The sequence below is a fragment of the Jaculus jaculus genome, chromosome 2 (genome assembly GCF_020740685.1).
Source record: "Jaculus jaculus isolate mJacJac1 chromosome 2, mJacJac1.mat.Y.cur, whole genome shotgun sequence".
NCBI lineage: Eukaryota > Metazoa > Chordata > Mammalia > Rodentia > Dipodidae > Jaculus > Jaculus jaculus.
Genome location: NC_059103.1, coordinates 2,550,296 through 2,575,413, shown reverse-complemented (window position 1 = coordinate 2,575,413; position 25,118 = coordinate 2,550,296). Strand labels below are relative to the sequence as shown.

The 25,118-nt window shown below is 46.0% G+C and overlaps 1 protein-coding gene across 1 annotated transcript in view; it reads right to left on the bottom strand.

The window, feature by feature from the left end:
- Sdk1 (sidekick cell adhesion molecule 1) overlaps positions 1 to 25,118 on the bottom strand; it is a 1,082,085-nt gene that overhangs the window by 214,084 nt on the left and 842,883 nt on the right. The window contains exons 18-19 of the mRNA XM_045142963.1: positions 7,342 to 7,457; positions 3,068 to 3,260 (exon numbers count right to left, since the gene is read on the bottom strand). Coding sequence (XP_044998898.1) covers positions 3,068 to 3,260; positions 7,342 to 7,457 — 309 coding nt within the window. The remainder of the gene's footprint in view (positions 1 to 3,067; positions 3,261 to 7,341; positions 7,458 to 25,118) is intronic.

The window sequence follows — 25,118 nt, the reverse complement described above, 5'->3', positions numbered from 1 at the left end:
ACCTGGAAGAGACTGGGTGGGGTGTGTGTGTGTGTGTGTGTATGTGTGTGTGTCCATCTCGGTGTTAATACTTACAAATGCCTGGGAATCTAGAATGATCTCAATAAATGCAACTGTGGGAACCACCTGCAGGATCACCTCTTAGGCTGCTATGTTATCTTTTGGGGGCTTGGTGGCGTCAGTGGTCTCAGAGGGTCATGAGACCCAGGTTCTCTTCTTCCTGACACTGGCCTGCAGGTGGCTACGGGGAGGTGGTGGTTGTGGGGGGGGGGGGAACCCAGCTACTGAAGGTTTGGGAGGACAGGAGTGCTCAGCGGGTCATGGCCAGAGTTCAAATGGATAGACCCTAAGGAGCTGGGTTTCTCTATGAGGTGGCAAAGTCAGGGAGCTGAATGTTTGGGGGCAGGGGACCCCGAGCATGTCTGAGAGTTGGATAGATACCACCAATAAAATGACTAAAAGAAGTGACAGATGGGACCACGAAAAGAGGGACGGGTGGTTGGATGTAGTGGCACACACCTCTAATCCTGGCACTTGGGAGGTCTGAGACTACACAGTGAATCCCAGGTCAGCCTGGGCTAGAGCAAGACCTTATCTCAAATAAAAACAAATAAATAAGTAAAAAGGGAAAGAGGGAAACAGGGGAAGAAAGAAGCAGGGTGTTCCAGGGTAGACAAACTCTTCAACCCTTGAGAGAGGAGGGAAGAGGAATCAGGGAGGCAGAGGAGGAGGCACAACAACTCAATCCTCTATGAAGCTGGCACCGAGTCAAGAACAGGGGGCCAACAATGATGAGCAGAGGGGCTGAGCTACAGAAAGACCAACCAAGACAGAGACTGGCAGAGACGAGGGGCAGCTCGGCATGCCTTGAAAAACACATGCATCCTCGGCTTAACTCTCCTCATACTGGGAGCGAGCACTCATGATACAAGGTAGATACAAGAAAGATACTAAGGAGCTGGGGAGATGGCTCAATGGGCAAAATGCCCGTCTTTAAAGCATAAGGACCCTAGTTTGATCCCCAGCAGCCACATAAAAATGCCAGGCATGATGGTGTGCACTCATAATCCCTATGCTGAGGAGATGGGGACAGGCGGATCCCTGAGGCTCATGGACAGACAGTCTAATGTACTGGAAAAACTTCAGGACTATGAGAGCTCATGTGCCATAAAGAAGTAGATGGACTACATGAGGAATAACACCCAAGGTTATCCTTTAGCTTTCACATACATATGCACACATGCAACCACATACATACACATGAGACGTGCATGCACACCACACACACACACACACACACACACACACGGTAAAAATATTAAATAAAGGTAAAAAAAAAACCCACAATCATATTATATAAAGACAGTAACTCTCCAAAATGCTATATAAATGTTTTCTGCTAAAACTTGAATCTAAATCGTTTTGAGAGAGAGAGAGAATTGGCATACCAGGGCCTCAGCCACTGAAATTGAACTCTAAGATGCTTCCACCACCTAGTATTCATGTGCAACCTTGTGCTTGCCTCACCTTTGGGTGTCTGGCTAACGTGGAGATCTGGAGAGTCAAACATGGGCTTTGTAGACAAGCACCTTAACCACTAAGCCATCTCTCCAGCCCTTGAATCTTAATTTTGTTAACTATTTTTTTTCACTTACCATTATACGTGATAATTTTCCCTGAAAAATTCTGAAATTTGAAGTTTTGTGTTTTTAGTAACTGAAAAATATTGGTTGAGGCCATGGCTCAGTGGGAAAAGTGCTTTCTGCACAAATCTAAGTATCTGAGTTTGGATCCTGTAGGCCCCACATAAAAGCCGGAGGCCACGGTGAACTTCTGTAATCTAAGCATGCTGATGGTGAGATGCGAGGTGGAGACAGGAGGATTTCCTGGAAGTGTGTAGGCCAGCTAGCCTGGTAAATGCACTGCAGTGAGAATGAGACACTGCCTCAGAAATTAAGTTGAAGTTGAGGATTGACCCCAGAAAACTGTCTTCTGACCTTCCTATGTATGCCAAGGTGGGGCTCCTGCACACCCACACTTACACAAATATACACGTACTGGAAAAAAATTTTAAATTAAAAATAGTTATTTATATTACTATTCCAAATTTTATTTCAAAGTCCCTACTTGGGACATCTGAATGTCACTAATTTTCTTTCAATTACAAATAGCCACAAATGAGCCTTCCTAGTGGTTTTGTATTCTTTTTTGCAGTTTTGCTTTTTTTTTTTTTCTTTTACCCTTGAGATTTTTTTTTTGAGAACTTTAATTTGTGAGTATTCTATAACTTAATTGTACCCCCATCCTGTTATTCAATTTTGTCCCCTCTTCTCCACTACCCCCATCTACTGAGGACCCTCTCGTTTTTAGGCAATCCTTCTTCTATTTTGTTGTCTCGTTCCTTTTGCCCTCCATCCTCCATGGTTTTGTTTTTGAGATATCCTTTTCAGGGCAACCTTGAACTCACAATCCTCCTGCCTCAGCCTCCAGAAATCTTGGGTAATAAGCATGTACAACCTTGCCCAGCCATGAACCTATGTGGATATTATCTTCGCATGTATCTGTGGTTGCTCTCTCTCGGGGAACCTTCACCGGCCAGTATTTCCTGGGCCAGAGAGCAGTGCAGGTGCCAAGGTGAGCTGGCAAGTAGAGGTGAGACATGGTTGAGTCGGAGGCTGGGAAGAGGCCACATGCCAGGCCCTTAGCATGGCAGAAGAAGTGGGGTCTCAGAGGCATGGATGGTGATCAGGCAAGACAGTGATGAGACTAGAAGCCATGATATGCATGACAAAAAAGCTTAATAGGACCAAAGGACCAAAGGAGTGGCCACATAGCCCCAAGAGCCCCTTCCTCTAGCTAAGGCTCTTCCCATAACCCACAGGCCACCCGCCATGGAGGCTTCCCTGTGAGGACACACTCCCCCTGCACCCAACAGGATGAGCATCCAGAAAGCATTCTAAGAAAGGAGTTGTCCTCCCGCAGTGTGCAGCCCGGACAAAGCGCTGGAAAGAACCCAGGTCAGACAGGCTTCGACGGGACACCGGGTCACCCAGACAAGAATACTCACTGTCCTCATGCGTCCACACCAGCTGAGGTGTGCTCAGAGGCCCGTCCCCCGGGGTGGTGAAACAAAGGACTGATGTGAGGTAAGCCGTGAACTTTTTCAGGTTCGTTATGTATCCGTGGTGGATCCCATGGAAGTCAGGAGCGATGGTGACGACCGTGACGGCCTCGGGGACATCTGCTGGCCAGGCCAGAAGCTGGGAGGGGACAGGTGGATGAAAGAGAGAGACCATTATAAATTGCATTTCTCCACTCACCTCTGCATCACAATTTTACTCTGTAATTTGTATGTCATTAAAGAAAGTGTGATCATAAGTAAACCTATGAATCCTACATCTGTTTTTCCTTTCCTTTCCTTCCCTCTTTCTTTTATAATATCTATATATCTATATCTATATATATATCTATCTATCTACATATATATATATTTGCAAGTAGAGAGAGATAGACACACACAGAGAAAGAAAGAGAAAGAGAGAATAGAAGAATGGGTGTGTCAGGGCCTCTTGCTACATTGCAAATCAACTCCAGATGCATGCACCACTTGTGAATCTGGATTTATGTGGGTTCTGGAGACTGGAACACAGCCCTTTAGGCTTTGCAAGCAAGTGCCTTAACCATTGAACAATCTCTTCAGCCCTCTTCCCCCTCTCCCACCCCCCCCCCTTTTTGGTCTTCTGTACTGGGAATGGAACCCAGAGCCTCACCTGTTCTATGGAAGCAAGTATATTAGCATTGAGCTGAATCCTCAGCCCTTTCCATAGCTGTTATTTGAGAGTCTCACTAAATTGCCCAGGTTGCCTTTGAACTAACTCTGTAACCCAGGAAGGCCTTGAACTTGCAGTCCTCCTGTGTCAGCTTCCTAACCAGCTGGGATGGAAGACTTAGCTATATATATTGCCAAATCATACTCTCACTTCAAAAAAGTTGAGTTTAAAATATATCTCATAAAATTTTGCATATAAATATTTGTTAATACATACATATATTTATATCTAGATTAAATAATCATTTCAATTAATCTTTGTATGCATGTTGTATGACTACATGTGGGGTAGATATGTGTGTGTATGTGCTCATATGCATGTGGAAACGCATGTATGTAGGTGCGGGTGGGCAGGCGCATGCAAGTGGAGGCCAGAGGTCAATGTCAAGGGGCTTTCTCAAATGCTTTTCATCTTACTTTAAAAAAAAAAAAAAAAATATATATATATATATATATATATATGTATATATATATATATATATATTTGACAAAAAAAGAGGGAGAGAGTGAGAGAATGGGCATGCCAGGGCCTCCAGCCACTGCAAATGGACTGCAGATGCATGTGCCCCTTGTGCATGTGGCGAACATGGGTCCTGGGGAATTGAACCTGGGTCCTTTGGCTTTGCAGGCAAACACCTTAACCACTAAGCCATCCCTCCAGCCCATTTTTCATCTTACTTTTTGAGACAGGATCTCTCATGGAGCCCACAGCTCACTGATTTGTCTAGAACTAGCTAGGCAGTGAGCCTCAGCAATCCTTTTGTCTCTGCTTCCCCAATTCTGGGATTGCAACCCTGTACCAACCAGCCTGGCTTTTACATGGGCTCTGGGGATCTCAACTCATGTTTTCAAGGCAAGCCCTTTAACCATGAGCCATTTCCCCAGCCCCTATTGGAACACTTATTAAAGTAATGGACATTCCCTCAACCCTTTGCTTTTTTTTTTTTTTTTTTTGCTTATGATGTTACTAAGTGTGTGTGTGATTCTTAACAGCAAAGGACAAAGATGACATCATCTGTTAACTCGACTAATTAGCCTAAGTGTGCGTGCGTGCACACACACACACACACACACACACACACACACACACACGTACATCTCCAGGTAAATATCCACACTCACTCAAGAAAAGGCAATAGGGGCTGAAGGATGGCTTAGTGGTTAAGGCATTTGCCTGCAAAGCCAAAGGATCCCGGTTCAACTCTCCAGGCCCCATGTAAACCAGATGTACAAGGGGGCACATGCATCTGGAGTTTGTCTGCAGTGGCTGGAGGTCCTGGCACACCCATTCTCTCCCTCCCTCTCTCTCTCTCTCCTTCTCTATCAAATAAATAAATAAAATATATTTAAGCTGAGTGTGGTGGCACACGTCTTTAATCCCAGCACTTGGGAGGCAGAGGTAGGAGGATTGCCATGAGTTCAAGGCCAGCCTGAGACTACATAGTGAATTCCAGGTCAGCTTGAGCTAGAGTGAGACCCTACCTCAAAAACCATATATATATATATACATATATATATATATATATATGGAGAGAGAGAGAAAAGACAATAGGACCAATCTTCATGATTTATCATGCCAACTGAGTTTTCTAGAAAGGATTCCGGGAGTTGGGTTATAATTTTAAAGAAACAGTGTATATATGCACATTTCAGGGAAAGTTGCTATGTATATGTGTGACTTTTAAGTCTGCCAACACCACATATCTCCAGGACTAATTAGCTCTGAACGCCAGTGGGCTGCGGGACATGGAGTGCGTCTGCTCAGATGAGACTGACAGCCCAGCCATCGGATGTGCATACCGTCTTGTCAATCAGGCCTGGCAGGAGAGTCAAGAGGGCCAGAGCATCATGTGACTGAGCAGCACAAAGTCCCTTTTTTGTTACAAAGATGCCCGACTTTAGAAAGCGCTGAAGAAGAAGCTGAGGCGGGGCATCCTTCCGGCTGGGTCTGCCCTGCTTGCAGACAGACAAGCCTCTGAATGAGGTGAACGGACATGTGTCTGGGATACAAACCCGCTCAGCTTCTGTATATATATGTGTTTGCAGGCAAACACCTTACATATACACATATACATGTCATCTCCCGGGGTCTAGTGGTACCTTTTGAAGCTGAAAGTATCACAGATTCATCCAAAGAGGACGGAAACCCTCTCTGCGGGGGCGTCCTCTGTACCTGCCTGACAGTTTGGTCTTTGCACAATGAAGGTGGGCTCTCCTGTCCAAACAGGAGACATTAATTGAAGAGACCGAGAAAATATACTTTTGAGATCCATCCTTATCTGTGATACAATTTGGCTAGGCACCCTGAACTTCCGTTCTTTTATTTTTCTCACTTGTATGCATGATGTGGTATGGTATGGTGTGGTGTGGTGGGGTGGGGTGTGGGGTGTGTGTGGTGTGGTGTGGTGTGTGTGTGTGTGTGTATTTGCACATGTGCAAGTGCACATGTTTGTCCTTGTGGAGGTCAGGGGTTGATGTCACATGACTCTCTCAATCATATTCCACCTCATTTTGTGAAACAGGGTTCCTCACTGAACCGAGAGCTGGCATCATGCCTCAGCTAGACAAGGTAGCCAGCCAGCAAGCCCTGGAGACCCTTCTGTCTCTGCTTCCTGGGCACTGGGATTGAAGGCTCATACAACCACACACAGCTTTTATGTGAATGGTGGGGACCCAAACTCGGTACTTCATTCACTGAGCCACCGCCGTCTCCCCAGTCCCCATTCTCCATCCTTCCAGAAGAAACTCTCGCTAAAGCAGAGAGGGAATCACCCTGCTTGCTAGTCAAGTGTCTCCCATGTATGCATTCCCACCCTGGGGTCCCACCAGGGGACTGCCTACCAGGAAGAAATGGTTTGGACACAAGCTGACACCAGTCAGCCCTGACAGATCTTCCCCAGACCTGTTAATACGAGTGGCTGTTCTCAGGAGAACCTGCCTTAAAATATTTATTTATTTATTTAGAGAATGGGCACACCAGGGCCTCTGCCACTACAAACTAACTCCAGGCACATGCACACATGTGCCATTTTGTACATCTGGCTTTACACGGGCCCTGGAGAATTGAACCCAGGCCATTGGGCTTTGCTAAAAAGTACTTTTAACTACTGAGCCTTCTCCCCAACCCTGAGTACCTACTTTTTTTTTGGGGGGGGGTGTTTGAGGTAGGGTCTCTACCCCAGGCTGACCTGGAATTCACTATGTAGTCTCAAGGTGGCCTCAAACACATAGTGATCCTCCTACCTCTGCCTCCCGAGTGCTGGGATTAAAGGCGTGCGCCACCACACCCTCCTGAGAACCTGCTTTTGTATGTCTTCTTGTTCACTAACAAGTTTCTGAGCTGGGAGAGCTGATAAGATTATGGATAAACAGTGACCCAACCAAGGTCATAGAGCTTTGTATCTGATGTCCTGGCTTCTCAGTGACATGGGACTGAGTTTACCCTCTCGTTGCCTGACGAGATGGTGACAGCCACGAGTGCCACCCAGCGGCTGCCGACCCAGGCTCTGTACCTTGTACCCCTGGTTGATGCCATTGATGAACTGCTGGGGAGGAGGGTTCCACAGGAACTGCACGGTGGTGGAGTTCATGGCTTCTGCCTGCACGTTCTGGGGGGGTGCCGTGGGCACTGCTCCGTGGTAGGCGTGGAAGACAGCGACACAGTTGGCGGGAGACACCGTGGGGAAGAGACAGAAAAGAAACCTTAGCAGCCCCTCGTGAGTCACAGGCAATCACGGCACTAAAGATGGCGGTGGGAGATGGATGGCCGGGGGCGCTAACCATGCCATTACAAAGAAGGACAACTGAGCCACCCCTCATTGCTGTGGGAGAGCTAGCTCCTGAAGGCCGAGGCAGAAAGCTGGAATAGATCGTCGAGTTCCACAGGGACCCAAGATGGACAGCACACAAAACTCTCCTCCAGTCTACCCCCAGCTCCCCAACAGTTATGATCACGGTGAGCTTTCATGTAGAGCCAATGCCTTACAAACCTGCCATGACATGCCACTATGTTCCAAGCTGAACTGTTTTTATTTAGTTAGTTATTTTTAATTGTTTTTTAAGCAAACCCAACAGACTGCCTTTTTTTTTTTAAGGTAGGGTCTCACTCTAGCCCAGGCTGACCTGGAATTCACTATGGAGTCTCAGGGTGGCCTTGACCTCACAGTGATCCTCCTACCTCTGCCTCCTGAGTGCTGGGATTAAAGGCGTGTGTCACCACGCCCAGCCAGACTGCCTTTTTAAATGCAAGAGTGAGAGAATAACAGAGAGAGAGAGAATGAGAGAGAATTGACATGCCAGGGCCTCTGCCAGTGCAATTGAACTCCAGATGCGTGCGCCCCCTCGTGCACATGTGCAACCTTGTGAGCTTGTGTCACTGTGTGCCTGGCTTACATGGGACCTCGAGAGTTGAACATGAATCCTTGGGCTTTGCAGGTAAGCACCCTAACTGCTAAGCAATCTCTCCAGACCTAAACCATTTATTTTTATTTTTATTTATTAGTGTCAGACAGAGGGAGAGAGACAGAGAATGAGAGTGGGCACTCCTGGGCCTCTAGCCACTGCAAATGAACTCTGGACACATGAAACACCATGTGCATCTGGCTTACGTGGGAACTGGAGAATCGAACCTGGGTCCTTAGGCTTCACAGGTATGCGCCTTATCTGCTAAGCTATCTCTCCAGCCCTGTAAACGATTTTTTTTTTAAAGACAGAGTATCATGTAGCTCAGGCTGGACTTGACCTTGCATTGTACTTGAGGATGACCTTCAACTTCTGGTCCTCCTGCCTCCACCTTTCCAGTGCTGAGGAACCAGGTATGCATGCTCAGTTTTCCACAGTGCTGGGGAATCAAACCCAGGGTCTCGTGCATGCTGTATAAGCACTCTACCAACTGAGGCACATGCCTAGCCTTAAACTCTTCTTTATATACTAAAAACAAATGAAACATCACACTCCTCCTTAAGTTCTCTTTGTTATGAGAGGTAGCTACTTCTGGACTCTCCATTGCCTTCCTCTTTCTTTTACTGAACAGCTACAGAGTCCAGTAGATTGCCTTCCTCTCAGGGCCATTTGCTCTGAAGAAATGCTCCTCTAACACTGCATGGGGCTGCAAACCCACACGGAGGATCCACTGCCCTTGCTGAGCCGTAGCAGCTGATGGACACTTTCTGCTTGATTGGGCTAAGATGTTTAAGAGCGCCAAGATTAGTAAAGCCTCCCAGTGCATGAGTTTGTGAGGGTGTTTCCAGGTTTCTAGAGAAGATTAACCAAGTGTGGAAGACCTGCCCTGAATAGAGACAGTGCCATCCTAAAAGGGAAGAAAAAAAGAAGTCCACAATCATCGGCATGCCCTCTGTTTCTTGCCCACTGTGAAGCAAATAGCCTTGCTCCACTGGGACCTTCCTCTATGACGCTGTGCCATGGCACAATTAGGAGCAGAGGATCCAGCCAACCATGGCCTGTGAACCAAAATAAAACCTTCCTCTTTTGAGTTGTTTCTGTCAGGTATTTTGTCACAGAAGTAGCAACAGAAATGAGTAACGCACCCAAGAAGTAGGGAAGGGCTTCTTTTGGATTGCTTCTGGAGGAAAGGGTGGACCCTGGTTGGAAGGACAGGTCTGGAGTAGAGAGAAAGGAGCCTGGTGGAGGCTGGGAAGTGGTGAGCAGGGCTAGAAAGAGGTTTGGGATAGAAAGGGACTGAGAAGGAAGCAGGTTGGGACCCTTGGTGGACAAGCAGGTTGAACAGTGTGTTTCACGCATATGGTAGGCCATGAAGAAGTGAAATTGTTCTAGAAAACGTGCTGGTTTGACAGTCTAACTTGTGTGTGTGTGTGTGTGTGTGTGTGTGTGTGTGTGTGTGTGTGTGTGTGTCTTGAGCCCTGTGCACGCATATGTGTAGGCCAGAGGAGGAGGTTGGATGACCTGCTCTATCACCCTTCCACATCATTTCCCTGAGATAGAGTCTCTCACTGAACCTGGATTTGTCAGTTTTTTAAAATTACTTTTTATTAACAACTTCCATGATTATAAAAAATGTCCCATGGTAACCTCCCACCCCCCACTTTCCCCTTTCAAACTCCACTCTCCATCATATCCCCTTCCCTCTCAATCAGTCTCTCTTATTTTGATGTCATGCTCTTTTCCTCCTATTATGATGGTCTTGTGTAGGTAGTGTCAGGCACTGTGAGGTCATGGATATCCAGGCCATTTTGTGTCTGGAGGAGCACATTGTAAGGAGTCCTACCCTTCCTTTGGCTCTTACATTCTTTCTGCCACCTCTTCCGCAATGGACCCTGCTTGTCAGTTTTTGATTAGACTAGCTGACCAGGGGTCCTCCTGCCTTCACCCACTTCAAGGTGTGGGTTACATGTATGCATGGCCATGCATCGCTTTTTATGTGGGTGCAGTGCTGAACCATCTCCCAATCCCCAGGCTAATTTTACATAATTTAACATAACCCTATTGCTCATCAAAGAGGAGACTGTCCTACCAGATGGACCATCAGTCTCTGTAGAGCCAAAAAGGCCAGTCCCAGCTCTTTTAGGAATGAGGCACAGAATCCAGAAGGACCCTTTGGCTTCAGGTAGAGAGAAAGACAAGAGTCTCCTGTCACAGCACACACAGGGTCATGGTATGATTCTGTTAAAACTGACTGCTGTGGTGGTTTGAATATGACGCCCCCATAGACTCATGTGTTCTGAATGCTTAGTCCCCAGCTGGTGAAGATTTGGGAGGTAGAGTGTGCTGTTGGGGGTGTCACAGCCAGCTCCCTCTTGCCAGAACTCAGCTCACTCTCCTGCTGCTATTTTCTACCTACTGTGGCAGAGGTGATGTCCAGCCTCTGCTCATGCCATGTCTTCCCTGCCAGCACGAAATTCCCCTGGAGACTATAAGTCCTCCTCCCAAAAGAGGCCCTTTCCCCTAATCAGCTGTTTTTGTTGGGTGATTTATCCAAGCAACATGAAGGGAACTACAACAACTGCAGTTTCCATGGGCCTCTTTCTTATGGTTAGAACATGTGCAGAGATGGAGAAACTTAGGATCTATTGTGTCCTTCTGACCTTCTGTTTCAATCCTTGCTCCCTGTCTAAGGAAATTGTCCAATGTCTCTTTCAATGTCCATGTGTAATATTGGAAGGGGAGGTTAAAATTGCCCTAGAGGGCTGGGAAAATCATAGTTCAGCCAGTAAAGTGCTTGCCCCACAAACCTGAAGACCTTAGTTTGAGCCCCCAAAACACACGTGAAAATGCCTGGCACATAGTGTCACATGTGCTAGTAATCCTAGCACTAGGGAGATGGAGACAGGGAGACTCCTGGGGCTCACTGGCCAGCTAGTCTAGCCTATTGGCAAGTTCTAGACAATGTGAGGCCTTGTCTCAAGAAAAGACAGATATTGTTTCTCAAATGCAGGGAGTTGTCCTCTGCCTTCCACACATGGGTGCACATACACTCATGCATATGATCATGTCCCCCCCACCCACCCACAAAGCTTCAGGGACAACTCTGCCTAGGATGTAGAGAGTTGAAGGGACCGTCATGTGCACTGGGAACAAGAAAAATCTGAATAAACAATAAACTGCAACTTCTCTGGATCCCATAAAGACTTGAGGAAGCAGGTGGCCATGTTCTCTGAAATGTAAGGAAAGATGAAGGCTGCCTATGCAGACAGAGGAAGAGCAAGGGAAGGAGAGATGGAAGAAGGAAGGGAGAGAGAGAGAGATTGAGAGATGCAATCCAGGTAGGAAAAATTCAGCTAGTATCATGAAAAACTGCTTTGGGCTGAGTGCAGACTCCATGACAGACTAGCATCTTTTGGAGAATATGATGCAAAAATAAGGGTGCTTGGCATACAGAGGAACAAGGGGAGGGTTATTAGTATTTTTCTGAAGAATGCCACTGAGAACTTATAGAATAATTAAACCAATGCAAAATCATTACTCAGCTTCCCAAATAAATAAAATTAATTACAAAAAAAGCAAAGAGACATATACACCACCATCCCTCATGAATAAAAGTTCAAATATATTCAAGAAAATACTGGAAAATCCAATTCAGCAATATATCAAAATCAATCCTGTTCAGGTGGGATTTTTCATATAAATGCAAGGCTGGCCCAATATTTGAGTATCAATCAAGGTGAAGTACCATATCAACAGATTAAAGGAAAACCAATCTTAATAAGTTTAGAAAAAGCATTTGATAAATTTTAAGATCTAATCATGATTTAAAAAAAAAACACCTCTTAGCAAAGTAGGACTTTAAAAGAATTTCGTAAACTTGATAAAGGGCATCTCTAAAAGAACCTATGACTAAGATTTCATTTAAGATGAGAGGCTGAGAGATGTTTCCCTAAGATTAAGGACAAGGCAAAAATGTTTTCCTCATTGGTCTTATTTTGGAAGTCCAAATTTGTGCACTAATGCAAGGGTAAAAGTGACAAACAGATTGGGAGGGAGGGGAGTTCTCTATTTACAGAGAATAAGACTGTCAACATAGAAAATTGCTAAGGGTTTGGCTGAGAAGATAGCTTAGTTGGCAAAGTGCTTGCTAGGCAAGCCTGAGGATTTGGGGTCTAGCTTCAGGACTCATGTAAAAATGCCAGGTGCAGTGGCATTCCCCAGCTGGGGAAGCGGAGACGGGCAATACTCTGGAGCTTTCCGGCCAGCTAGTCTAGCCTAGTTGGTGAGCTCCATGTCAATGGGAGGCCTTGTCTCAAAAGGAGATGGACAGGACTGGAGAGATGGCTTTTCTTTTTTAAAGGCACTTGCCTGCGAAGGCTAAGGACCCAGGTTCAATTCCCCAGTACCCATGTAAACCAGATGCAAAAGGTGGCCCATGTGTCTGGAGTTCATTTGCAGTGGCTAGAGGCCTGGACATGCCCCCCTCAAAATAAACAGGTAAGTAAATTTGTTTTAAAAAGAGAGATGGATGGCATCCCTGAGGATGACAACCGAGGTTGTCCTCTTGCCTCTCTACACCTGCACCCATGTAAACATGTATCCACACACATAGACCATGCATTCACACAAACATGCAGAAAAAGAAAATTCCCAGAATCAGCATAATGAAAGCTTCTAGAACACAGCAAAGTTAGTGAGCTCATAGACTACAAGATCAAAGTACAAAAATCAATCGTGTTTCCAAATGCAAGCAATAAACAACTGAATAATTTAAAAATCAGTTCTCTTTAGAGCCTAAATGAAAACATGAAATAGTTATGAACTTGACAGTGTGTTAGATATGTATTCTGAGAATTACAAAGTGCTGAAATCAAAATCCCAAGTTTTATCACTCTGACAACGGCAAGACTAGACAGTAAAAGCGAAGGGCTCTCCCCCAAACAGATCTCCACAGCGAATGCAATCCCACACTCACAGTTAGATAGTGTTTAGAATCTGAAAAGATGTTTTCAAAATAATGCACACACATGTTCATGTGTGGGTGCACATGCATGTGGAGCCAGAGGTCAACCCCAGATGTCCTCCCTCAGGAGAGTGAGCCCCAGACTTCCTGCTGTGTCTACCTCCCCAGCACTGGGGTCATAAGAGTACACTGCCACGCCCGGCGTTTTTACATGTGTTCCAAGGGTGGGACTCAGGTCCTCAAGCTTGGAAGACAAGTACTTTACTATCTGAGCTATCTCCAGCCCCTGAAAAGGGGATTTTGAATTTACAGAGGAAGACAGAGTAAATAGAATAACAAACACAAATGTGAAAACAAGCAAAAAAAAAAAAAAACTGGACAAACTTTACAACATTATTTAAAGACTAACTATAAATCGACAGTAATGAAAACAGGTGTCCCAGGGAGACAGATGCACACATTATCGAATGACACAGAATGGACCTTAGAAAAGACTCGTGCGTGTGAACAGGTGTTCAGGACTGCATGACAATAGTCTTTGCAACAAAGGATGCTGGAGATATTCCACACTCCCATGTGAAAAAATAAAGAGAACTTGGATTTACACCTCACACCACACACCAAAGCCAACTCAAGGTGGATCACAGACTTCAATGAAAATCTATAATTACCACATCTTAAGGGAGAAAGGATTTGTTTGGCTTGCTTACATTTACTTATTTATTTATTTAGAGAGAATGGGCACACCAGGGCCTCTAGCCATCGCAAACAAACTCCAGGCACTTGTACCACACCTTGTGCATCTGGCTTACGTGGGTCCTGGGAAATCAAACCTGAGTCCTTAGGCAAGAGCCTAAACCACGGAGCCACCTCTCCAGGCCCCTTGGCTTACGTTTTGAAGGGACATGCAGTCTATCATGGCAGGGAAGACATAGGGGCAGCAGGAGGAGGCTGGGCACGTTGCACCCATAGTTCACGAAGCCAAGATCAGGAAGGAACAGGAAGTAGGGTTGGGCTGTAAATCGTCAAGGTCCACCCTCAGGGACCTACTTCCTCCAGCAAAGCTTACCTCCTCACCTGAAGGCTCCACAGTCTGGCCAAACAGGGTAAGTGCACTCAACAGCAAGAAGCAAGGGCAGCCCAGCAAAAAAGGCCACTTTCCCCTTTCCTGAAACCTGTTTATATACTGGATGCTGCAGGAAGGGCAATGGTCTTCCTTCCCTCCTCAGTTAATCCTTCCTGAAAATGACCTCACAGACCTCCCCAAGAAAGAGTCCTCTTACTTGATTCCTGCATTAGTTATGCCCCTCTTTGCTGTGACCAAACACCCAACAAAAGTCAGGTTTAAGGGAGGAAGGGTTTATTTCAGCTTTCAGTGCCAGGTTACAGGCCCTCATGGCCAGGAAGGCATGGCAGCAGGAGAGCTTGAGGCAGAGGGTCACATTCAGTCCACGGTGAGGAATCAGAGAGCGATGAATGCTGCTGCTCAGCCAGCTCCCTCCTTTACATACGGGACACGATCCTAGCCCATGGAATGGTGTCACCTACAGTTCATGTGGGTCTTCCTACTTACCCTTAATGGACACCTCTCGCCCCCTGATCTTTATTAAAATCACCCATTCTTATCAGCCCTCTTGTGCTTCCACATCCCTGACTTCTCTTTGTCCTAATTAGTTTCATTGGAAATTTGTGGACAATGGAGCTGAAAATGCTCCCAAGCAAGAAAAAGAGCTGCAGTTGGTGAACCCTTCCAGGCAGGTTCTCAAGGGAAAGAGTAGTTATGGTAGAGAAGGATTTCATCCCTGAGGGTATGTCCCCTGGCCCCTGCTGGAGAGAAGACGAGCGTCGCTTCCCCTCCCTGGAAGGAGGGCAGAGGCTGCAGCAATGCTTCCTGCTGGACGCCCAGCTCTGCTTGCAAGCTGCCTGCACCTCCTGCGGCTCAGGCTAAGACCTTCCTCCCAGGTCATGTTCTCCCCAGATTCCCAGCGCTTGCCATGCCCCCTAAGGCAGGCCTTGAAACAGCCTGCGAAACTGACAGGTGCTAGGTTCCTGCCTGGCTTGCTCTAGACAACTGCATGCCCTGTACAGGCCTGGGCTGGTCTCAGTCTTGAAGTCTACATAGCCCGTATCCATGGGAAACGGTTCCCATTTGCAGAGTCAAACACAAGGGGGCTCTGTCCTGAAACCTGTTTATATACCGGATGCCGCAGGAAGGGCAATGGTCTTCCTTCCCTCCTCAGTTAATCCTTCCTGAAAATGACCTCACAGACCTCCCCAAGAAAGAGTCCTCAGTAGCCAGTGTTCATGGAGACCCAATGATGACCACACACAGAAGGCAAAACCTGAACACCTTTAGATACTGGGCTTTTAGTTGTGATGGAAATGTCTGGAAGCAGGTGAACCAGTGGCTGCTGTTTCCACTGGAGAGATTTGTAGGGAGAGAAAGAAAGGAAGAAACAGGACAGGACAGAGCGCTTGTCCATGGTGCCTAGGAGCCTTGGGGCCAGGAGACGTTGATATCTATCTGCCAGCTCGCCTTCGGTCAACATCGCTTCTAGTCTTTCCCAACTTTAAACATGGGGAAATCACATTTTCAAACTGTTCATGCGCATGGCATCACATAGTGAGTGATTCCAACTGCGCCACTCTGGAAAAGGGCAAACTGTGGAGGCTTTAGGCAGATGGGGTCAGGAGCAGTCACGGTGGGTGGGGGGGGGGGGGAAGAAGCTGGCAGCTGATGCACCATGTCCCGCTGCTGGACACATCACCGTGGGCTGCCAAAGCCCACTTCAGTTAGCATAATCAAAACAATCCCTCGCAGGCATGCCCACGGGCTCATTTCTGAGGGGATTCTGGATCCTGTCAAGTTGAATCTGCGCAAACCATCACACTCGGAGTACATACATTTCAGCCAGTGGTGGTCATGCACACCTGCACTCAGGATGCTGAGACAGGCACACTTCCTTACACCCCTAGCCAGCGGGTAAATGCCAGGCACAGCGGCACATACCTGTCATCCCAGACAGGCAGTAGGATCGCGGAGGCTCACCAGATAGCCAGTCTAGCCAAATCAGTGAGCTCCAGGTTCAATGAGAGACCCTGTCTCAAAAACTAAGCTGGAGGGAGCTGGAGAGATGGCTCAGTGATTCGGGCACTTGCTTGCAAAGCCTGGGTCTCATTCCCCCGTATCCATGTAAAGGCACATGCACTGAACTGGCACTCATTCATTTGCAGGGGCAGGCAGCCCTGGTGTGTCCATACTCACTCTGTCTGCCTCTTTCTCTCCGTCTCTCTTAAATAAATAAATAAAATATTAAGAAGATAAGGTACAGAGTCACTGAGTAAGACACCCTGCATCAACCTCCGACTACACACACACACATGAGTACCCACACACACAATGTGCATAATTAGTCTAGACTGGGCTGGGGATCCTCCCGTCCTCACCTCCCCTGCACCAGGATTACAGGCACACACCACCAGGCCTGGCACTTTTGTGTGCGTTCTGGGGATCAGACTCAGGTCCTCACACTCACAAAGCCAGCATTTTTATGGCCTGTGCTCTCTCTACAGCCCTCAATGTAGTTTTTAATGAGAAAAGAGTCAGTCAAAACAACAGCTGCAGGTGCCCAACGTCAGCGCCTCTCCCCAAACCATGGATCTTTTTACAGAAAAAGATGAGAACTGCTAATGCTCTCTTCAGGTACAAAACAGGAGCAAAGAGGAAAGAGGTCACTTGTCAGCAACACTGTTAGCCAGTGCACGGATGACTTGTCAGATGACCCGGAGACACGTCTAGTCTCGAAGATTCTGAAATCAACCCAGTTTGTGCTGCAGAGTGATGGGTATTCATGTCCCTTACTGCACGTTTGTGAAGTATGAAAAGATATCCTTCTGTCGAAAATGCTAGGGGCAGGCCGGGTATGGTGACACACGCCTTTAATCCCAGCACTCGAGAGGCAGAGGTAGGAGGATCGCCGTGAGTTTGAGACCATCCTGAGACTACATAGCCTGAGCTAGAGTGAGACCCTACCTCAAGAATATAGGGGCTGGAGAGATGGCTTAATGGTTAAGGCTCTTGTTTGCGAAGCTTAAGGACCCAGGTTTGATTTCCCAGAACCCACATAGGCCAGATGCACATGGTGGCACATGCATCTAGAGTTTGTTTGCAGTGACAAGAGGCTCTGGCGTGCCCATTTTCTCTCTCTCTCTCTCTCTCTCTCTCAAATAAATAAAGGAAAAATAAAACACTAAAAGCATACCAGGGGCTGGGGAGATGGCTTAATGGATTAAGCATTTTTCACACAACTCTGTGCGCCTAAGTTTGAATCTCCAGTTCCCATGAAAAAGCCAGAAGCTCTTGTGGGCTTCTGAATTTCCAGTGTGTCTGTAGTGAGAAGGGTGGCACTGGAGAATTTCCTGGAAGCCAGAGCATGAAGCGGAGCAGTGAGTGAGACCACGCCTCAAAACCAGGTGGAAGGTGAGGACTGAGCTGAAAGCTGTCCTCCGACCTCTGCACATGCACACCTGCAGACACACATACACACACACACACACACACACACACACACACACACACACACACACAACTGTAACAGGCTATCCGGAGATCATGTTTTTTCACCAAGCAAAATGCAGGTGAGACTCTAGTTTCTTAGGTTTTATCAGATTTTTCTATTTTGGTATCATTTAAAAATGAGGAAGTTTGCAGGCCACCTTGATATAGGAGCCCTTCTACGTGACATGACAACAGAGTCTCTTAATCCCAAGCGTTGGGGACTGAACCTTGCTACAAGTTTTTTTTTTTTTCCCCTTCCACTGGTGTTGGGATCCAAAGCTTAGGTATCTTATTCAAGCCACATGACCATCTATAGCTCCCTTGGCATGCAGTGTGTGTCTTGGTGCCCTGCCCAGGTCAGTTCTTCAGGGGACATGCCTATCTCTGCACTGGCACATCTTTCCTTCGGATTTCCCAGTTTTCTTTTGGTGGTGGGTTCCTTTTATTTACTTAAAAAAAACTTGTACTGTAGAAATATGGATGCTCTGGGGAGGGTATGGGCTACAAAATATTTCACATTTGTCTCTCTTCTTTGTTTATAGTTGTTGTTCCGTGTATAGAGCATTTTATCTTAAAAATTTGTATACAGTCATACTTATCAACCATCTTTTCATTGCTTCTAAATTTTGAGTCATAGTTTAAAAGTGTCCTCAGTTTCAGGCTAGGGGAATAGCAAAGTTATTGTCTAGTACTTGAGTGACCTGTCAAATAATGGTATATCTGACCTGCTTGGAATTTATCTTTGTATAGGATGTGTGGAATGATCCCAGCTTTGTTTCTTCCACTAGGTGTCTACTTCTTTTCCAGGAACCCTAATCAAAATGTCTACATTTAGAAATTCAAGAGGTCGCTTTTTATTATAGACCACAGTGCTATGTGTAATGGGGTTATTTCACATACTTTGATGTAGGTGACAGGTGCAGCTTTTATCTTTATAAAATGCTAAAATAAAAGAATGCCGATGCAGTTTCAACAGGACAGACATCAAGCTTAGGACCCCTTCCTTCTTCCCTTCCTTCCCTCCCTCCCTTCTTCCCTTCCTTTCTTCTTCTTCTTTTTTGAGATAGGTAACTCAGGATAGCCGTAATTTTACTATATAGCTGAGGATGATACTGAACTTTGAATCCTGTTGCCTCCATCTCCACAGTATGTAAGTTACAGGTGCATGCCACCATGCCTTGTTTATGTGGTGGTAGGGATCAAGTCCAGGGTTTCGTGCATAATAGGCAAGAATGCTACCAACAGCTATAGCCCTAGCCCAGAGATTTTTGAAATAAAGGGAATCACCATTCTATTACTTCTTAATTAGTTTAGATTTCTGGGTTATTTTTTTTTTTCCTGCTTCTTTTTTTTTTTTAAAAAAAGAAACAGAGAGTCAGGTAGTTCAGGCTGGACTCAAACTCACTATATAGCTGACGATGATCTTGAACTTCTGATCCTCCTGCTTCTTCCTCCGATGTGCTGGGACTACAGGTGTGTACTGCCATGCTCGGCTTCAAGCCCAGGGCCTCATGCATGCTGGGCAGACACTTTACCCACTGAACCACATCCCCGGCCCTTACTTTGAAAAGTTGCTTATTTATTTCTGTGTGTTCAGGTGTGTGTGTGTGTGTGTGTGTGTGTGTGTGTGTGTGTGTGTGTGTGTGTGATGTGTGTGTCAGGGTCTCTTGTCATTGCAAATGACAGCCAGACACTTTTATTACTTTTCACATCCAGCTCATGTGGCTGGCTTGGGAACTAAACCCTGGACCAGAAGGCTTTGTAAGCAAGTGCCTTTAACCACTGAGCAATCTCCTCAGCCTCTTAACTATGTTTTCATTTGTACCTGCTTGTGTCTCCTTTGACTCTTTTTTCCCTTGTCATCCACCCAAACCTCGATCCATCTCTTATTTATTACATAGTATTAGACTTGTCTCCTCAGCCAGTCTGGAGTCTGTGTACTTGAGAGAGAGGGAGGTAACTTTGTTAGTCAGGGTGACTGGGCCCCTGAAAGTAAAAGGCAGGAAGGTCTGTACTTGCTAGAAATATCTGACTTCTTATCTCTTGCTTAGTTCCCTGGACCTGTTTTTCCACAAACAACCTGGGCCCCTCCTGGGAGGGAGGTCTCTCCTAGGATTTAAATCTAGCCCTGACATTGTGGTTGTTCAAGTACAGCCCCAGAACTTGGTGCCATGGTGAGCCTCTTCCTGAGACATCCCTGGTTCAAACCAATCAGCTGTCCCTCTGGCTCACCTGAGCCAGAAGGTAGGGCCCCCCACTCTAAGGTTATAAGTGTGTTTGTGAGGGGAGGGGACGCTCTCAGAGCTGCCTGACCTCTCCTGAACTTACAGCTTCGGGTGAGATTCTCCCGGGACCAAGCCAAGGGAGAACCACCCTAGTCCTTACTTTCCACACGGGCTCTTTCTCCACGTGCCAGGAGCTCTTTGGACTTTCTTTTCTGTCCTTTCCAAGCCATGTGGGTGTCTTCTCTTGGTTCTGTATTTCCCCAAATAAATATAACAAATTAATAATTATCCTTCTCAGTCTTATTTTATTCAATTATTTCATTAAAATGAGACATGAACCTAGGGTTTGGGGTTCAAGGACTTTTGTGAATCCTCCAGAAACCCACTACATACTTGCATAGCTTAAAGAAGGTCATTTTGTTTACTGATTTAATTAATTAGTTTGGCTCCAATTCTGTCAGAGTTTCTCTGCATAAATTCAGTGTGACAAATACATGTGCTATCATTATTTATGTACTGACTGATATATGTGTGTATTTCCCAACATGGCATGTTTTATCGCCTCTTTCTTGATATATGTTTTGATAATTAATAAAGTTTGGGGCTAGAGAGATTGCTCGGTGGTTAAAGACATTTGCTTGAAAAGCCTGACAGTCTGGGTCCAATTCCCCAGAACCCACGTGAAACCAGATACACAAAATAGAGCACACATCTGGAGTTCGTTTACAGTGTTAAGAGGCTCTGGCATGGCCATTCTCTTCCCCTCTCTGCTTGCAAATAAATAATACATTTAAAAATTTTTTTTATTTATTTATTTATTTGAGAGCAACGAGAGAGAGAGAGGGAGAGAATGGGCGCGCCAGGGCTTCCAGCCACTGCAAACGAACTCCAGACGCGTGCGCCCCCTTGTGCATCTGGCTAACGTGGGTCCTGGGGAATTGAACCTCGACCTGGGGTCCTTAGGCTTCACAGGCAAGCGCTTAACCGCTAAGCCATCTCTCCAGCCCATAAATAATACATTTTTAAAAGAAAATTTGTATTTTCAGTCCAATGTTTATACATACACTTAACACTAAGATATTTACATAAAAAAGAGGATAGTGTGGAGAGATGGCTCAGTAGTTAAGGTGTTTGCCTGCAAAGCCTAATGATACGAGTTCAATCCCCCAGACCCTACAGAAAGCCAGATGCACAAGGTGGCACATGCATCTAGAGTTCGTTTGCAATGGCTAGAGGCCCTGGCGTATCCATATTCTCTCTCCCCTTCTCTCTCTTTCTTTCACTCTCTCTTAAATAAATAAATACATATATTTTAAAACGAATTTTTAAAATTTTAAAATTTTTAAAACAAAAAATGGGAATATACCTATAAGTCACCCACGATGACAAGGGACTGGTAAATTCTTCCACTCCAAACCAGTGGTTACAAGCTAACCACATAGTAAGATGCATTAATTCTTTACAAGTTAGAATTTCCTGAAGATTTCTTATTTCAGCCTCAGAGTTTCACTTGCACACACAAACATCAACTTTATTTCTGGTAACCTCATTCATACATACACACACACACACACACACACACACACACGTATATATACACATATAATGTATTATATATATACAAATCTAGATTCATGTATGCTTATATGTGTACCTATACATGTCTGTGTGTACATGGCAAAATATATATACATATATATCTGTACTACATGGCTGTGTATATGCATGCCTGTGTGTATACATGTGTGGTACGTGGCTATGTGTGTACATGAATGTCTGTAAGTACAAGACAGTGTATGTGTACCAATGTCTATACATACATGGGTATATGAGTGTAAATACGTCTCCTCTATACACATATACTGGCCTCCTTCTCTGCAGCCAGTTTCCTTCTTTGCATTAATGTTGTGAATCTACGTGTAAGGTTCCTGCCTCCATGGACCCAAGAGTCCCTTGGGCAAAGCAGGTATATAATTCTGTATAGTAAGCTCAGAGTGGATTTTCTTAAGCATGAGCTATACAGAGCCACATCTTTAAGCACACATGGCTAAATACAAACAATACGTTAGGAAGAGTGTGTGGCCTGTATATGTGCCAAGGCCTGCACGCCACATGTCATATGTACCCTCAACTCAACATCAGGGTTTTGCCCTGTTAAGCTATAGTGCCTGGCATCTGGTGCCGCGTGAGTCTTCACTGAGTCCAGGAGTAGCAGAGCAGCCTGGCTGGTGAGGTCCTGACAGCTTTTAAGACCAGAAAAGGAAGGCTGCAAGGACTTTCCAGGTCCAGTCCAGGTAGGAGATCAGCCCCCTAGTAGCCCAGCAGCCCCTGCTTCTGCCACGTAACTCCTTGGACACAGCTTCCTGCCCCATAAGTCAACTTGATCCTCTGCTGTGCATGCTGGTTATTTATTTATTTTTGAGGTAAGATCTCATGCATCCCAGGTTGGCTTTCAACTTGCTACATAGCTGCGTTGCTGTGTGGGATGGGGTTGGACTCACGTAAACTAAGACAAGCTTTCGCCACACTCCTGGGTGCAGGAATGATGACTGCTGCTTTTAGTATTGTGAAATGCTAAAAATAAAATAAAACATTCCTGCTGGTTCAACTCCTGATCCTCCTGCCTCTACTCTTGGAGCTCTGGGATTACAGATGTGCTGGCTTATTCTCCAATGTGCGCTGCCCTGCAGTGCCTTTCTCATTGCCGGGACCAGACGCCTGACCAGAAGCATGACAGGGAAGGAAAGGGTTTATTCTGGCTTAGTCTCAAGGGGAAGCTTCATCATGGCATGGCAGAGCAGAGGCTGGACATCACATCTTGTCATGTCATTTGGGTGGATGTAGTCAGAGCGAGCTAGCTTTACACAACTAATAAACCTTAAGGCCCATTCTCAGTGACATGCCTCCTCCAGCAAGGCTCCACCTCCCAAACTGCTACCAGCTATTTTATGCACTTAACCAGTGAGCCATCTCTCCAGCCCTAGTTTGTTTGTTTGTTTGTTTGTTTCTTTCTTTCTTTCTTTCTTTCTTTGTGAGTCAAGACTGACCTAGAATTCACTATGTCGTCTCAGGCTGGCCTTGAACTCACAGTGATCCTCCTACCTCTGCCTCTGGAGTGCTGGGATTAAAGGTATGCACCATGCCCTGCTATCCCTCACTTTTCAACAGGTCTTTCATTAGATACACTTTTCTGAGCCTTTTTGTGATAAATCCCATCCCTTTCCACAAAATGACAGTTCTCCAGGGTCTCCAGCCACTGCAAACAAACTCCAGATGCATGTTCCACCCTGTGCATCTGACTTACGTGGGTACTGGAGAATTGAACCTGGGTTCTTATGCTTCACAGGCAAGTTCTTTAGCCACTAAACCAACTCTCCAGCCCTCACGTAGAGTTTTCAATCCAGGGAGTTTGAGAAAATGCATGTCTAACATTTTTGGGATGGGGGCTGCCAGTACATGGGCATCTTTAAGAACTTCCCTTCCTTCTTCCCTCCTCCCTTCCTCCCTCTGTCCTTTTCTCCTCTCCTCTTTCCTTCCTCTCTTAGACATTACTTTCATCCCATCTATGAGAAGTGTCTAACCTTTGGCTTCTTGGACCACATAGTTCTACATTTCCACTCCAAAGCCATGCAATCAAGTTGCAAAAACAAATCTTATTCTGTGTGAAGTAAGTTTACCGTTTTGCTTTGGGACCATATTTGTAGCTACCTGGGGCTGCATTTGGCCTGTGGGTTGTGGGTTGAACACACCTGATACAGCCCAATCAGTCGGCTGACCGGAGACACTACTTCCCCACAAGCTCTCCTCCACCTTTTATTGCCAGGGATGCTGACTGTTCCCTGCAGCATCTGTGTCTATGCCAGGCAGGTGGTGACACACACTGTTTTCATTCTTGCATTTTGAAAAGCACACAATGTATGAAGATAAAGTGAGGCTTATCCGGGACATCCTGCAGTAAGACCTGGTCTGTCACTAAAGTTCACGTTCTCATCATTCTGCATCAGTGGCAGAAACAGTTTCAAACAAAGGTTAATCATGCTGGAGATACAGCTGACTGGTAGAGCTCTTGTTTACCATGCTTGATGCCCTAGGTTCAAATCCCAGTGCCACGGCTGGGACTAAACATCTATTGCAGGCTCATCTGTTAGAATGTTTGGTCTCCAGCTGGTGGTACTGTTTTGAGAATTTGTGGAACACTTAAAAGAGCCTAGCCAAAGGAAGTGGGTCTCTGTGGGATAAAAATCCAGGTCTATAACCCTGCATGCTGTCCCTTCTCTGCTTGCTGGTCTGCTCAGATGTGAACAAGCAGCCTCACGCTCCTGCTGCCACAACCGAGCACTGCTCCCGCTGGCATGCCTTCCCCACCACGAAGGACCACATGCACTGCAACTGTGAGCCAAGACAAACCCTCCCTCCCTTGAGTTGCTTTTGGTCACAGCAATAAGGAGACCAACTAGCTGTGAAACAAAGAAGGAACAAAAGAAAGAGAGAGTAGGAGAGAGAAAGAAAGGGGAAGGAAGAGAAAGAAAGGGAGGGTAGGAAGGAAGGAAGGGAGAAAGAAAAAAGGAAGGAAGGAGGGAAAGAAGGGGCTAATCAAGAGACCAGTGCTGACGACAGAGCAGCAGCATACTTGAGGATTCAAATGTGTCAAATAAAATCAGTAAAGTGAGGTGGAGAATGTTAGCAGAACGTGGGACAGGTGGGTCTCCCCGTTGCAAGGTTGATTTCTTCGCTTGCTTATCTCCCCAGTGAGACTTGTGCCCACCCAGTCTGAAGATCCCAAGTAGCTAACCCACAGTGCTGTGAAATTAGCTGAACTTACAGGATGGAATTGTAGTGCATTGTTCAACGTGTGTGTGGTGTGTGTGTGTGTGTGTGCAAGACAAGGCCTCTAGTCCAGGCCTCAGATTTGCTATGTAACTAGGCTGGCCTTGAGCTTTCAATGATCCTCCTGTTTCCGCTTCCCTAGTTCTTGAAATACCAGCATGTGCCCCCATGTCTGGCTTATGCAATGCAGGGCTTATGGCAATGCAGGGTATTGAACCATGGGCTTTGTGCATGCTAGGAAAGTACTCTACCCACTGAGCAATACCTCCAGTTCTAGCCAACATAATTTTATTTGTTTGTTTATTTATTTATTTA